The 15,681-nt window shown below is 32.6% G+C and overlaps 1 protein-coding gene across 3 annotated transcripts; it reads left to right on the forward strand.

Moving 5' to 3' along the window:
* The first annotated feature begins 394 nt into the window (after window positions 1-394).
* LOC127728464 (uncharacterized) lies at window positions 395-12,051 on the forward strand. Of its 3 annotated transcripts, XM_052235853.1 has the most exons (4): window positions 395-823; window positions 3,916-4,045; window positions 4,548-4,576; window positions 10,156-12,051. In XM_052235853.1, the coding sequence occupies exon 4, from the start codon at window positions 10,156-10,158 to the stop codon at window positions 11,605-11,607; it is 1,452 nt and encodes a 483-aa protein (XP_052091813.1). In that variant the 5' UTR covers window positions 395-823; window positions 3,916-4,045; window positions 4,548-4,576; the 3' UTR covers window positions 11,608-12,051. The 3 variants fall into 3 exon arrangements, with proteins under 3 accessions (XP_052091813.1, XP_052091812.1, XP_052091811.1); XM_052235852.1 differs by lacking the exon at window positions 3,916-4,045; XM_052235851.1 differs by lacking the exons at window positions 3,916-4,045; window positions 4,548-4,576.
* Window positions 12,052-15,681: the final 3,630 nt, after the last annotated feature.

Consider the following 15,681-nt stretch of genomic DNA (forward strand, 5'->3'; position numbering starts at 1 on the left):
TATCAAACATATAAGAAAAGTTGTTATCAGGGCTACAAGTTTCTTGTTAAAATCATTTGATCTTAAGAACTTATATACTTATATACAAATTTGACATATCTGAGAAAGCTAAGATGACAATGTTATATCTTTTTATTATTTTCACGAACTTTTAAATATTTTATAAAAGAGAAAAAAAGTAAACCGGGCCCCCAACCCTCCCCAAAAAATTGTTTTTCTCCTCCAATCTGTCCCTTTTATTTCGACATCTGGTTGTTGAAGCCTAGTACGTCAGTGCCCTATACGACTGACTTATCACGATGAAATGTTAGATCAGCTTGTGATTTTGTTCCACCTTTTTCATACTTGATTTGACAAATTGCTTACATCACATTATAAAATTGTCGTCATCCAATCTAGATGTCGGAAACGCAAATTCATTCAGTGTAAATTTTAGGAGCTTTCGTATGTAAATAACACAAAATTTGTATATCTCTTTATGTTGACTGGGTCATAAATTATGTCAACCGAGTTGAATTACTATTTAATATAGCTTTCCTGTATGGATGATGAATAGGAAAATATGTGCTAAATCGTGCATGTCAGTCTTAATTTCACATTTATTTGTGTATTCGACGAGTTGTATCAAATGTAACCTATGCATAACAAGTTGACAACATTTGTGTTTCATCTAATCTTAGAGTCACAAATTCCCGCCCTTTAAATGGGACGTTCATAAGATTGATTTGGGTGCATTCTATTTTATTAAGGACATTTTTCAATTCATGGCTTTAACTGTCTGGAAAGAGGATTGACATTAAAAGGCTGACGACAAATTTCAAAGGTAAGTTCCGGGATAACAAAAACATGCATATATATTTGATTATTTTAATAGGGATTTGCAGTTCACAGAGATTTCAGGAAAAGTTCACTTGATACACATACCATCGCTCGCTGAACATTGTTTAAGTTGTTTTTAGATATTATTTGTGTTGTTTTTTTAATTTTAATCTGGTCTTATTTTATATTTTTTTGTGTTAGTTATTCGGCTTCCTTGATCTACTGTACACTGACAAGTAAGGGTCATTCATTATCATCTTAAGTACTTTGCGTACAGATTTCTATACAAAGCCAACATAAATGGCAGATGCATGTGCCCAGAGAAACATTTCTTAGGAATACCGCAGAAAACATCTTGCCCAATAATACAGATCATTGCTTGGCACAGTCAAATTAAGAATGCGGCGGGGTTATTATAAAACATGTTTGTGAGTGTTCAACCCTCTCCCTAGATAATATAGTGGTGTTTTTCTACAACATAAGACGAACATCAGTTGAAAAGGGCTGGACTAATGAGATCGAGTAGATGCAAATTAATTACATGTATATGGATATGTGTAAAATTGTAGAAAGTTTATATTGACTCTTCAATATATAAAGTTTAATAGGTTTCATCAACTTTCAAATGTTGATCCCGTGAGCCATGGTGAAACAAATTCACTGGAATTTGCCTCTTTAGTTCAATTTTGATATTCTCATATGGAATATGTAGTGTGAGGTTTTGTAAACTTGTATCTGTGTACTTTAGATTTTCTTAATTAATGAACATGACTTTGTAAACTTACAACCATTTCTAATTTGTCATACTGCATTCGGGGATGGCAACGGATTGGATTGTCTTCAGGACATAAACAAACGTAATTTATGTAATTTATTTGTTACGATAACTTATGTTTGGTTTATTTAGTGCAATAATGTCCTGAAAGAAATTTTGAAGGGCACTCATAATACGCTAATTATTATGCCCAAAAAGGGATAACATGAATCGCAAAATACCGTACAGTTAAAATGACCACATCAAGCACTTATATCCAACTTCTCTGACAAAAACAGACATACAAAAAAGAGACAAAGAACAACGAACAACATGGTGCGGATAGCCTTATTTGGCACAGACACAAAATGTGGTTAAACCAGTTTTACGTGCGCTTAAACTTTCCCTTTTGCCTATTCAATAGAAAAAAACAAAGGATATGGGGTATCCATCCATCACATAAAACCAGTACATGCACAGCAAAACACACACAAAAAGCAAAGGAACAGCGCTTTTGTTGCTGTTCTTCATCTAAAATCACAGTGAGGCCTTCAACACGGAGCAAAAAACAAAGACTCTCGACTCACTGCTAGTTTAAGACATCCCCTAGCATAGACCAGATGTCGTAAAACTAAAACATGCAACAAAAAAACCTGCTGTTACCAACAGGATGACCACTAACTTGAACAAGGAAATGAAAAAGTGAAAAAAGCACAATATTTGAAAACAAGGTCAAAATGTTCCTGCAAAAAATTAAGAAATGTAGCTTCAATTGTCTGATTGGCACTCATATCACATCTTCTTATTTATATCAACTAATAAATGTAGCTTTCATTGTGGAGAAACAGCAGACACCAATTTAGAAGTCTTCGGTTTTACCTGGTCGAAGATCGAAATTATGAATTTCTACATTCGAGGCGAATATACTACATTGTATCATGAAACCACCAAGTCGGTTCTGAATATAGAATGATATCTTTTGAATTGTATCTATTTCTGGACAATTTCTAATTTTCTTTAGTTTTTTCGTCGATTTAAGAAATGACTTAGATACTAAGATTCCAACCCCCTCAGACAAAGTTGACCGTAGACTGCTTTGGCTATATTCTTTGGTGCCTCTTTTGGTTATGAAGCTGTCGATTTTAGAAATGACTTAGATACTAAGGTTCCAACCCCCTCAGACAAAGTTGACCGTAGACTGTTTTGGCTATATTCTGTGGTGCCTCTTTTGGTTATGAAGCTGTCGATTTTAGAAATGACTTAGATACTAAGGTTCCAATCCCCTCAGACAAAGTTGACCGTAGACTGTTTTGGCTATATTCTGTGGTGCCTCTTTTGGTTATGAAGCTGTCGATTTTAGAAATGACTTAGATACTAAGGTTCCAACCCCCTCAGACAAAGTTGACCGTAGACTGTTTTGGCTATATTCTGTGGTGCCTCTTTTGGTTATGAAGCTGTCGATTTTAGAAATGACTTAGATACTAAGATTCCAACCCCCTCAGACAAAGTTGACCGTAGACTGTTTTGGCTATATTCTGTGGTGCCTCTTTTGGTTATGGAGCTGTCGATTTTAGAAGATACTAAGATTCCAACCCCCTCAGACAAAGTTGACCGTAGACTGTTTTGGCTATATTCTGTGGTGCCTCTTTTGGTTATGAAGCTGTCGATTTTAGAAATGACTTAGATACTAAGATTCCAACCCCCTCAGACAAAGTTGACCGTAGACTGTTTTGGCTATATTCTGTGGTGCCTCTTTTGGTTATGAAGCTGTCGATTTTAGAAATGACTTAGATACTAAGGTTCCAACCCCCTCAGACAAAGTTGACCGTAGACTGTTTTGGCTTTATTCTGTGGTGCCTCTTTTGGTTATGAAGCTGTCGATTTTAGAAATGACTTAGATACTAAGGATCCAACCCCCTCAGACAATTTGAAAGTTGACCGTAGACTGTTTTTACTATATTCTATGGTGCCTCTTTTGGTTATGAAGCTCTTCAAGTAATTTGCTTTATTTTTTATTTTATTATATTTTTTTTTTACCGTTCATATTACAGGTAAGTCCATAAAAAGAGCTTCGAACGCACCAAACCTATATTATAGTGTATTAGTGATATTTTGTCGTTTTTATACGACAAGATAAAACATACACCCATATTTTATTGTCGTATTTAATATTGATTTCGATTATGTGTACAATTTCAGGTAGAACATTAAAATTTACTTTTAAATTAAAGTTTAGATCGGATTTAGCATTCCAACCACAACCAATTTAATTTTTTATCACGTGTTTAAATCTTCCTGATAATGCTATTTACTTTTATCAAATTAAACCTATAAATTTATAGTTTAGCAAACACAGCAAGACCATTGTGAAGTGATCAGTAAACAACAAAACTAACCTGGAGACGCCCTTGGCACGGAACCTTATTTGAAATGGAGATAGTCACTTGTCTTTGTAAAGACAAAGAGTCCAAGGTCCGTTTTATGTAATGAATATAAATTATCTTAATACTAACGTCCCTTGGAATAAACCCTTACCGTCTTGAATGTTCCTTTTATTTGTATTGAGCCGATATTTTAGATTAGCAAATTCATAACTTTCACTGACCATGGAGCGCTTGTAAGTCGGAAGATACCTCATGTAATATAACAACCAATTAAAACTTTCGAAAACAATGGTCAAACTTATACAGATTACTCTTTTGATATATCTATAAAAAAAAATTATAAAAAAATTGAATTTGCAATAAAAATGTATACTTTTACCCTTTAACTTGTATTAACTGTGTGAACTGATGGTACATATCTTAATCAGTAAAAAGATTTGTGGAATGTAAAACATTTGCCCGTGGTCTACTTTTTCGAAGTAGTATTCCTATAAAAAGTGACGCATTTATATATATGTACATTTTTTTTTTATTTTAGTTTTATTGGGTATAAATTCAATAATAAGAATATATTGTTTCCTCTTTTTCAGAAGGGAGTTCTTGATAACTAGTTACAAAGGTAATTGAATGCAATATTTAAAGAATATGCATGTATTCTATTTGGTGAAAGGTCCATATATTTAGTTATTTTGTGATGCTTTCACTATCATGGGAGTTTTTATACAAATTTTTTGACAAACAACAAATCCAGAAAAAAATTGAAACCCCTCAAGATCAAATAGAAAATTCTATGACTTAAGAAAATCAACAATTGCAAACTTTTGAAATTGTTCTTAGGAGGTCGGCCAGATTAGTAGTCTGTTATCTTTCGAAGTCTCCTCCGATTTTAAGAGCTTGACAAATTGTATAGACATTTGTATAAAATGGATGACCGTTTTAAGACCTATATATGCCTTTTGTTCTTTTTTGTGTCGGGTTGCTGCCTCGTCTCAACTCATTTCCGACACATAAATGATCATACATACATTTTGCACAAAAAGCAGGACTTGTAAACGCGGTACACGCTACATTTAGAAGCCATGTATGTACGCTGACAAATTACGTGTCGAAAATGTTGTCGTTGACCCATCATCCATTAGCTGTAGTGACAGATGTTACTTTAGGTCATCTAAAGTTGTGTGTATCTGAAGACGTTAAAGTTATATTTACTTAGTGTGTCAAGTTAAATGACTTGAACACCTGCGTTGAAGGGACATGGTGTATTAATAAATAATACACAATCCATACACGCCCTTGACACGCAGTAAAAGGGAACACTTCTTATTGCTGGGGTCATCGACATGACAAATCCCACACCTCACTGCAGGTTGAAGACGGTCCCCATGATAGGTTCGAGCAACACTCTCCGTTAGCTTTATCTGCTCATAGAAGCACAGCGAATGATAGAGAGTGATATCTACAAATTAGTCTACAACGGGGGAAAAATGTAACAAATATTGTTATTTATAAAGTATTGCCTGGTAATCTCATAGCGACATACAGAAACAAGACAGATCTGTAGACATCGACACATGATATGAGTTTGACTGTCCCTCTGGTATCTTTCGTCCCTCTTTTATGATACATTGACAGGATTTAAAAACTTTTTATATATTCAAGATTTAAACTCCTATTTTGTAAGGGTTTGCGTGTACATATACTTTAAATTTAGGTGTAATGTACTCATTGTTCTAGTAAATTAAAAAATATATATAAAAGAATGTCCCTTTTTAATTTACACATCTTTATTTTATTTTTATTCTTTGTTGGATGAGCGGTCGCCTGATAATATGTGGGCATTATTTTTTAGTATATATATGCCTAATAAATAAGTTTAGTAATTTTTTTCGCGATTCTGTAAGCCTTAGGGATAAACAAAATATTATCTATACGTTTCCTGAAGAAACAACTCTATCGCATAATTGATAATTCAATTTGATTGATGTTATGTTTTAACTTTAATGTAAAAAGTTTGTTAAATAAAAAGCGAAATCTAGATATGACACTTCCGCATTTATCAAAATTATGAATGCAGGACACGTTTTAATTTACAAAAAGGTCCAACTGACTGTAAATGTCACACTCCATCAAGCTATATACGGTTTAAATCAGAATAAAAGTAAAATATATTATTTTCTTGGCGAATTAAGTAACTATGTGTCATTTTTGAATAGGCGTCTGTATATGTGTCGAAATCACTGATTGTTTAATGAATTTGAATCTGTAGATTATCAAAACAACCCTGTATTATAATTCAAATTAGGATTTGTAAGCAAAACTTGACAATTTTATTTTTGACGATTAAGAAAATATGAGTAGAAACGATTTTGAAAGTTTTTTTTGGGGTAAATTTAGTGTTATTTGTTTACTTCAAGTAATCAGTACATATTTTACAGTAAATTTGTAAAATCCCTCTTTCAGGAGTTATGCATGTATTTCTATGGATTTTACAAAATTCTAGAAAAATTAAGAAACTTTTGTAGATTCTCAGGTTAAATTCACGATCTGGGAATTTAGAAAAATAAATAGATTCTAATTTAATATCACACTCTGGTTTCTTGTTATTTGACAACTTTCCACGTGTTAAGGATTTTTTGTTAATAAAAACATATCCATAAATAGCTTGGAAGATGTCAGATATTTGATAGGAAACTGCTATTGGAATAATCTTAACTTGCAAGTAAATTTAAAGATCATATATTTCATAGACATGTACAACCTAGTACAGAAAATGCAGAAATATGAATATATATACATAAGTCGGTAATATGGTCAAGGAATAAATAAGTATGTATATGTATGACCAGAATCTTTACAAAAAGATAGAACTTACTGTAAAAGTATTCACATGAACATGTAACATACCCTATTTTCCAGTGGTAGTCCAATCTTGCATGCCTTACCTTAGCCCACCCAAATTGCAGAAACTACCTTATGGATTTATTAATTTATTAAACTGCAGACATTCTATCAATCGCTAAAATATTTGATTCATTAATATTTTGTTTCATTTCTGTGAAAACTCATAAAAAATTTGATTACTCTTGCAAAAAGTTATTGGTTTTCTTAGTTATCTTATTATAATAACAATTGATATGCATAATTACGCATATCTGTTACACGTCGTCTTGAGAACATATGAATCTGCAATCATTAGGCCTTCTGGAAAAGTCATTTTAGTTATGCAATTATATTTTCTAAATATTGTCTGTTCAGGAGAAATTTGTATTCTAGTATTGTAATCGGTTGGATTTTTATGTGGTAAAAACTTTCCAATATGTCGATCAGACGTCCAGAGAGGGTGAGTCTGTGAACACTTATGTAATTTAGAAGAACATACACGGGTATTCTGTGTTTTAATTGAGAATCTAAAGTTCCAATAGAAAGGCTTGCATGGTATATCACCAGAAATCGGTGTGATGGAAACCTATGCTCTGAATAGAGTATTGATATGAAAATAATCTGTGTTGGCTGAAAGTCTTATGTCGTTACATTTACGAAATTTCACAAAACGTTGTAAAGCAGCCATTGGTGTCTATATAAACATAAACAGATATGGTATGATTACAAATGGGACAATTATCTTTCAACAGACGGAAGAACAACGATGTAAACAGATACACGTTACTGTATGATCTTAATTTCAAGCTAATGGGAAGATATTTGAAGTTACCAGGTTTGAATTATTTTTGAAATGACAACATATGTATGGCGAATACGAAGATCAGAAATGAACAAAGGAGCAAGTCGACAATGTGGAACACAAATATGAAAAGATTTCAAAAGATATCCACTTTCCAATAAACAAAAACTATTTGTAAAATGCAAGCATGTTATAGAAAAAAAATGGAACAATTATTCGAAATTTCCACACATTTTACGGTACATGTACTCTAATAAAAGGTCTGCATCATCAGACTCTTCAAGTTAAGTTAACTAGTCTCTGATGCATGATTTTTTTGGCTTTTAACTAGCTTTCAGTAACTGCGAGTACTCTCAAATCGTACTTTCGTGTTAATTTGACCTGTTGATACAATTTGTAATGTATTTTTGTTTTTTAATGTCTTCTTATTCAGTGTTATATCTACTCTCACTATTTTTAATATATACCACCTTTGATAAGTGTTTAGTATGACGACAAATTTTCACTTTTGTTCTCGTACTAGGAACACTAAAATTATTTCCGTACTCCATGTATACCTTACAACAAAATTATTTTTATTTACCTGTGTACGTTATTTTATTTGGCGCCATTTTGTCCAAGGTTATGGTTGTCTTTCTGGTATAGTTTTACATCTTACCCCCTTGTTTTATTAATTTTGTATTTACATTCTGTCATAGATCAAATTTATTCGTTCAGTGTATGTTCACTTGTTTTTGTTAATATGTCTTTTGATTGAGTTAAGCCATTTCAGTTGATATTTTATAGTGTGTCCGTTTCTTTGTTGTGATGTTACACTTTTGTTTCAGGTAGGGTGAAGGTTGGCGCCTATTAAAACGTTTAAACCCGCTGAATTTGTTTGCACCTGTCATAAGTCAGGAACCTGATGTTCAGTGGTTGTCGTTTGTTGATGTGGTTCATAAGTGTTTCTCGTTTCTCGTTTTTTATAAAGATTAGACCGTTGGTTTTCCTGTTTGAATGGTTTTACACTAGTCATTTTTTGGGGCCCTTCATAGCTTGCTGTTCGGTGTAAGCCAAGGCTCCGTGTTGAAGGCCGTACTTTGACCTATAATGGTTTACTTTTACAAATTGTGACTTGGATGGAGAGTTGTCTTATTGGCACTCACACCACATCTTCTTATATCTATCTTATTATTATATACAGTGAAGCAAAAATCATTGAAGTGTTGTTCCTATAACTTGAAAAGAAAGCAACATAGGATATTTGAATGGTTATTATATCTATGTGGAAGCCTGTATCGCTGACCTGCTCATGTAGTTTTCCCCTATTATGATGCGCTATCATTGGTCCACATCTAGATGATGTGTGGCACCTCTTTATCTTAATTGCTGTCATTATTAAATAAGATATAACAATAAGCTGTATCAACAAAAAAAAAGATATTAATATCATTTTGAGATGTTTTGAAATTCAAATGTGCATTTACAATGAATGAGCTTTAATTATTACATTTTTAACATTTTCTAGAATAACTAATTAAAGGTAACATACATTTCGATATATAATGGTGATGATTTTATTCAGATTTGCGATACCTTCATGTAAAGTATGTTTTTAGAAATGATCACTCTACCAGAATGAATCATTGAAACACATTAAAATTTAAATCATGTGTGTATCAATATTTATTTGATTTAAGAAAACGTAGTAGATGAAAGGAATGTCAAAGAACAAAAACTGATATTGTCAATATAGATATCAGGACATTTTTTCGTAATGTCCTGTAATTAGAAAATTTGTTTATCTTCTTTATTATGTTTACAAATGCATTGACTTTATTTAGAAACGACAAGAATAAAAACAAGTGTATAATTGATAATTTATAACTCCATCTACGTATAATAAAAGTCACCGAGAACATAAACCTGTCACATATACCAGTCATGCGAAATATTTTAATAAATAAGAAATATAAAGCTTCATTTTCACGTAAGGCTTAACCCAGCGATAGAAGCATGGGACACGAAGATGAGATGCCAAAAACTAAATGATAGAATATATTAGCTGATGACTATTTTCTAAATTAAATTATTCTCTGCCTCCTACATCACGGATAAATCTTACAAAGAGAATTCAGTGCATAAATAAATTTTTGTCACATTAATTCAAGTCCTCAATGGTTACGTTCTGTAGTTCAAAAAATGCATAAACCTAATTAGAGTTGAAGTCTTTTTGTGTAAGTTCTTGTTTGTTGTCTGTTTTTTTTTATGTATATATTTCGAATATATTGACCATTGGTAAATACAGTTAGAATTTTATACGCAATAAGTAAGTGCTTTTTGATAAAAATTACATTAACAAAATAGGAGCAACATCTACAACAGCTATACAAAACATCGCTATCTACATTCAATCTATAGTTCAAGAGATGTTTCACTCTGGGAAAAAAATTACCAACAACTTACTTTCCTCTCACAAATAATGGTTTGTTTACAATTTTATCCATGAAGTATGATTTATAATTTTTTTATTTCAGATGTCTTCCTTCCGAGAAAAGAATCACACAGCAATGGACACGAAGTCTAAATCGGACAATAAACACCTAGAAAATATCAGCAAGGGATTGAATAAAGCCAGACAATACATCATTATACTGTTAACCTATTTCTTCTACAAACTTACACAAACTATCGTTCTAACATTTCAGAAGTTTACATGGGCTGTGACTGGGGTAGAGAAAACTCGAAAGGATGCAAAACATGGCCTGCAATTTAAACAAAGCGTCCATGTTCAAAGTATATTTTGGCGCCGGAAGTTCATTAGTACGTCAATGGCAGATCCATCAAATTTTATAACAACACACAAAGCGTTTAAACACCCAAACTACATACTCAAGCCGACAGTATCGTTATATTGTATGACGAAAGATGAAGTTATATTTGTAGAGGTTCCCGAAGGAGTTGATATTACTGGAACTAAGCAACCTAGAACACCTATGTATATACAGCAGTTTCAACGTGCTCATAGTTTGATAACAATGCCCTTGCCAGCTTTTCATAAAATTGCCCATGATCTCGGAAATCCGCGTGTTCCTATTATTTGGATCTCTAATACTGGACATTGTGGTTCTACAATGCTAGTGCAAATGTTTGCAAAGCTTCCAGGTATGTTAGTAATGAATTCTCCTGATGTTTTAACAACACTTGCTTTCCTAGAGAAAAATAATAATTTTGAAAAGGGAGAGTATGAACAGCTACTGCCAGGAGCAATTCGTATTTTGTGCAAACCGGACGAAAGAGCAAGAATGATTTGTGTTAAGACAAGACCTTGCTGTACAATCCAAATGGGAGACGTTTATAAGAATTTTCCGCATATCTACCAACTATATGTGTATCGAAACAGTTTAAAAACGATTGCATCGTCTTTGAATATATTTGGTAATGAAGAATTCGATATAATATCTAGATACATATTAGACAGTGAAGTGTTGTCTACTGTATTCCCATGCTTTCGCAAGCTTTTGTATAACAAATACTGCTCTGTACTTGATAGAACACCCCCTATTGTAAACCCAAAGAATATGACAACAGCTTCCGCTTTCACAATATCATGGGCTGCAAATATAGCTACGTGCTTAGATTTTGTTGAAGCTGGTGTCCCACTCTTGCCACTACTATTTGAAGATATGATGCGCAATCCGCGTCGCACGTGTTCAGTGTTATTTGATCATTTAGAAATTAGACAGGATTTTGTCGACACTGCTATGGAAGGCTTTAAATTGGACACGTCTAAACACCCAAATAGCGGGCAAAGTTCGATTTTACCAGAATCACGGAAAACTATTCCTCACGACTTTAGAGTTGAAGCAGATAGTATTTTGAAAAAGTTTGGATTACCAAAACTCGGTGAAAGATATGAAATTCCAGGTTTAGCTGATTTTGAAACACCAAAATTTAACAGAGATCTTTCTCGTGACAGATTTTTATGATTATATATATATAATAGTGTCTGCGTATTTGTAAATAAGACGAAAATGTACTATGCATTATATAGATAAGCACAATAAATATTTAAGATGCAGTATTTTAAGAATTGATATAAAAATCAAACGCCAAATTTTCAAATCCAAGGACGTCATTCCAACACAATATGTCTATAAACATTTATAAAACAACAGGCCAAACAAATAAGGTCAATGGAAGACAAATTGTGAGCAAAGTTGCCATTGTTCTATCACTGTGCGTTCTATTGGAAGTAGGTTAACAAAAGGGAGACGCTTATTTGGGTATATCTAATCTTACCAAGAATCAAAGAGAGGAAAGTGTATCAGAAATAAGTTCAAATATATGAAATAGTTCTTATGATGAATACAAGGCCAAGTACCTTTGTTACAACCATTATATATTTTATAATATTCAAATATGACAAACATTTTATTTTTTCTGTTCAGTGCACATTCTTTATGTGCCTGTCCCAAGTCAGGAGCCTGTAGTTCAGTGGCTGTCGTTGGTTTGTGTCTGTCATATTTGTTTGTCGTTAATTGTTTTGTTATAAATTAGGCCGTTAGTTTTCTCAATTGAATTGTTTCATATTTTTCATGTCGAGGCCTTTTATAGCCGACTATACGGTATGGTTTTTTCTCGTTGTTGAAGGCCGTACGGTTGCCTATAATTGCTTACATCCACTTTACTTTAACTTTGGTGGATAGTTGTCTCATTGGCAATTCTACATCATCTTCTTATTTTTATTTAATAATTTATGTTTGTCTTTAGAATACGCTTATCCCGCAGATCCAAACGAGCATGAGTTTTTCTACTGGACGGGAAAAGTGCAGGCAACATATTTCTTTACTCCAATCCACTCTTGGGGTCATTCTATGCAGGATAACATAAATTACTAGTAACTAAATATTCATATTTTTAAAAACATATATTAAAGCTTGCATTTTTTCCAGTCGTAAATTAATTGACGAAAAGACTCATTATGATGTCTTCAAGTTACACTAAATCTGTTGGATGTGTACTGATTATTATTTACGTCTAAGAAACATTGTTTATTAATAGCTAGACGTTTGATTAGAAATAGCTTTCAGTCACTGCGAATATTTTTAGATTTTTATTTTTGGGGTCCTTTGTGTCAGTTGTTTTTGTGCTTCGTGCTGTTCTGATGAGTCAGGCACTTTGCCACTGATGTTTACAATTTGTTCATATGTTGTGCTGTTGCACCCTGTACCAGGTAAGACGAGGATTGAGCGCTCACAACAAGTTTAACCCCGCAAAATTCTTAATGTGCCTGTTTTTGAGTGGTTGTCTAAGGTTGCTGTCTGCCATATTTGTTTAAGTCAATCGTTTAAAGCATGAATCAGTCTGTTTGTTTCTATTTTGAAATGCCTAAACCTTTTATAGCTTATTATATTGGGTATGGATTTTGTTCAATGTTGAAGGCCGCACAATGACAAGTATTTGTTTACACTCTCGTCATTCGGTCCATGTTGGATACATTCATGCCGCTTTTCTTTTATTTTTATAAGGAGGAAATAATTCAGACATTTACATTATATTCAACTATGTATTGTTGAAATCGTGGTTAACACCTATAAATTTTAAATGCTGTGTTTTTTTCTTTCTTTTTTAAGGGATGCAAATTTGATTGTTAACACAGAAGTACAAAATTCTATGAAAAAACTAGACTTGTGGAATTTTATAGTGAAATAATGAATTTTTCCAATGCCCATATATTTTTCTGAAGCCATGAAAAATGTTTGTCTGGACCTAATTGGAAAAACTGAGAAAAAATCCCATGTAACAGAACCGTAAAGCAAAACAAAACGAATAATAAAGCAGAATGAATGAAGCAACTCATTAAACATAACTTTTTTCCTTGAAAGCTTTTTTAAATTAAAGATAAGATTATAAACCTTTTTGTATAAATCTTCCTTTGCATATGAAATAGTGCATGCGACTGCTTAAATTATTCCAAGAAAAAATATATAAAAACAAGGAGCTGTGGTATGATTTCCAAATAGATACTCCAAGATAATATAAAATACGGAGGTTTGGTATGATTGCCAATAAGATACTCCAAGATAATATAAAATACGGAGATGTGGTATGATTGCCAATAAGATAATCAAAGATAATATAAAATACGGAGGTTTGGTATGATTGCCAATAAGATAATCCAAGATAATATAAAATACGGAGGTTTGGTATGATTGCCAATAAGATACTCCAAGATAATATAAAATACGGAGATGTGGTATGATTGCCAATAAGATAATCCAAGATAATATAAAATACGGAGGTTTGGTATGATTGCCAATAAGATACTCCAAGATAATATAAAATACGGAGGTTTGGTATGATTACCAATAAGATACTCCAAGATAATATAAAATACGGAGGTGTGGTATGATTGCCAATAAGATACTCCAAGATAATATAAAATACGGAGGTGTGGTATGATTGCCAATAAGATAATCCAAGATAGTATAAAATACGGAGGTGTGGTATGATTGCCAATAAGATAATCCAAGATAATATAAAATACGGAGGTTTGGTATGATTGCCAACAAGATAATCCAAGATAATATAAAATACGGAGGTTTGGTATGATTGCCAATAAGATACTCCAAGATAATATAAAATACGGAGGTTTGGTATGATTGCCAATAAGATACTCCAAGATAATATAAAATATGGAGGTGTGGTATGATTGCCAATAAGATACTCCAAGATAATATAAAATACGGAGGTGTGGTATGATTGCCAATAAGATAATCCAAGATAGTATAAAATACGGAGGTTTGGTATGATTGCCAATAAGATACTCCAAGATAATATAAAATACGGAGGTGTGGTATGATTGCCAATAAGATAATCCAAGATAATATAAAATACGGAGGTGTGGTATGATTGCCAATAAGATAATCCAAGATAGTATAAAATACGGAGATGTGGTATGATTGCCAATAAGATACTCCAAGATAATATAAAATCAAGGAGATGTGGTACGATTGCCAATAAGATAATCCAAGATAATATAAAATACGGAGGTTTGGTATGATTGCCAATAAGATAATCCAAGATAGTATAAAATACGGAGATGTGGTATGATTGCCAATAAGATAATCCAAGATAATATAAAATACGGAGGTTTGGTATGATTGCCAATAAGATAATCCAAGATAGTATAAAATACGGAGGTTTGGTATGATTGCCAATAGGATAATCCAAGATAATATAAAATACGGAGATGTGGTATGATTGCCAATAAGATACTCCAAGATAATATAAAATACGGAGATGTGGTATGATTGCCAATAAGATAATCCAAGATAATATAAAATACGGAGGTTTGGTATGATTGCCAATAAGATAATCCAAGATAGTATAAAAAACGGAGGTTTGGTATGATTGCCAATAAGATACTCCAAGATAATATAAAATACGGAGGTGTGGTATGATTGCCAATAAGATAATCCAAGATAATATAAAATACGGAGGTTTGGTATGATTGCCAATAAGATAATCCAAGATAATATAAAATACGGAGGTTTGGTATGATTGCCAATAAGATAATCCAAGATAATATAAAATACGGAGGTTTGGTATGATTGCCAATAAGATACTCCAAGATAATATAAAATACGGAGGTTTGGTATGATTGCCAATAAGATACTCCAAGATAATATAAAATACGGAGGTTTGGTATGATTACCAATAAGATACTCCAAGATAATATAAAATACGGAGGTTTGGTATGATTGCCAATAACATAATCCAAGATAATATAAAATACGGAGGTGTGGTATGATTGCCAATAAGATAATCCAAGATAATATAAAATACGGAGGTGTGGTATGATTTCCAATAAGACAGCAATACAACAGAGTCCAAATAACATGGATTAAAGCAAGTATTATAGGCCACCCTACGACCTTCAACAATGAACAAAACAAAACCTATTTTTTGTCAGTTTTTAAAGGCCCCTACATGACAAAATGTGAAACAATTCAAGTAAAAACCAACGGCCTGATCATGGCAAAGCAATCAACGAAAAT

This window comes from Mytilus californianus, unplaced genomic scaffold, assembly GCF_021869535.1.
Source record: "Mytilus californianus isolate M0D057914Y unplaced genomic scaffold, xbMytCali1.0.p SCAF_2, whole genome shotgun sequence".
In the NCBI taxonomy this organism is placed as follows: Eukaryota; Metazoa; Mollusca; class Bivalvia; order Mytilida; family Mytilidae; genus Mytilus; species Mytilus californianus.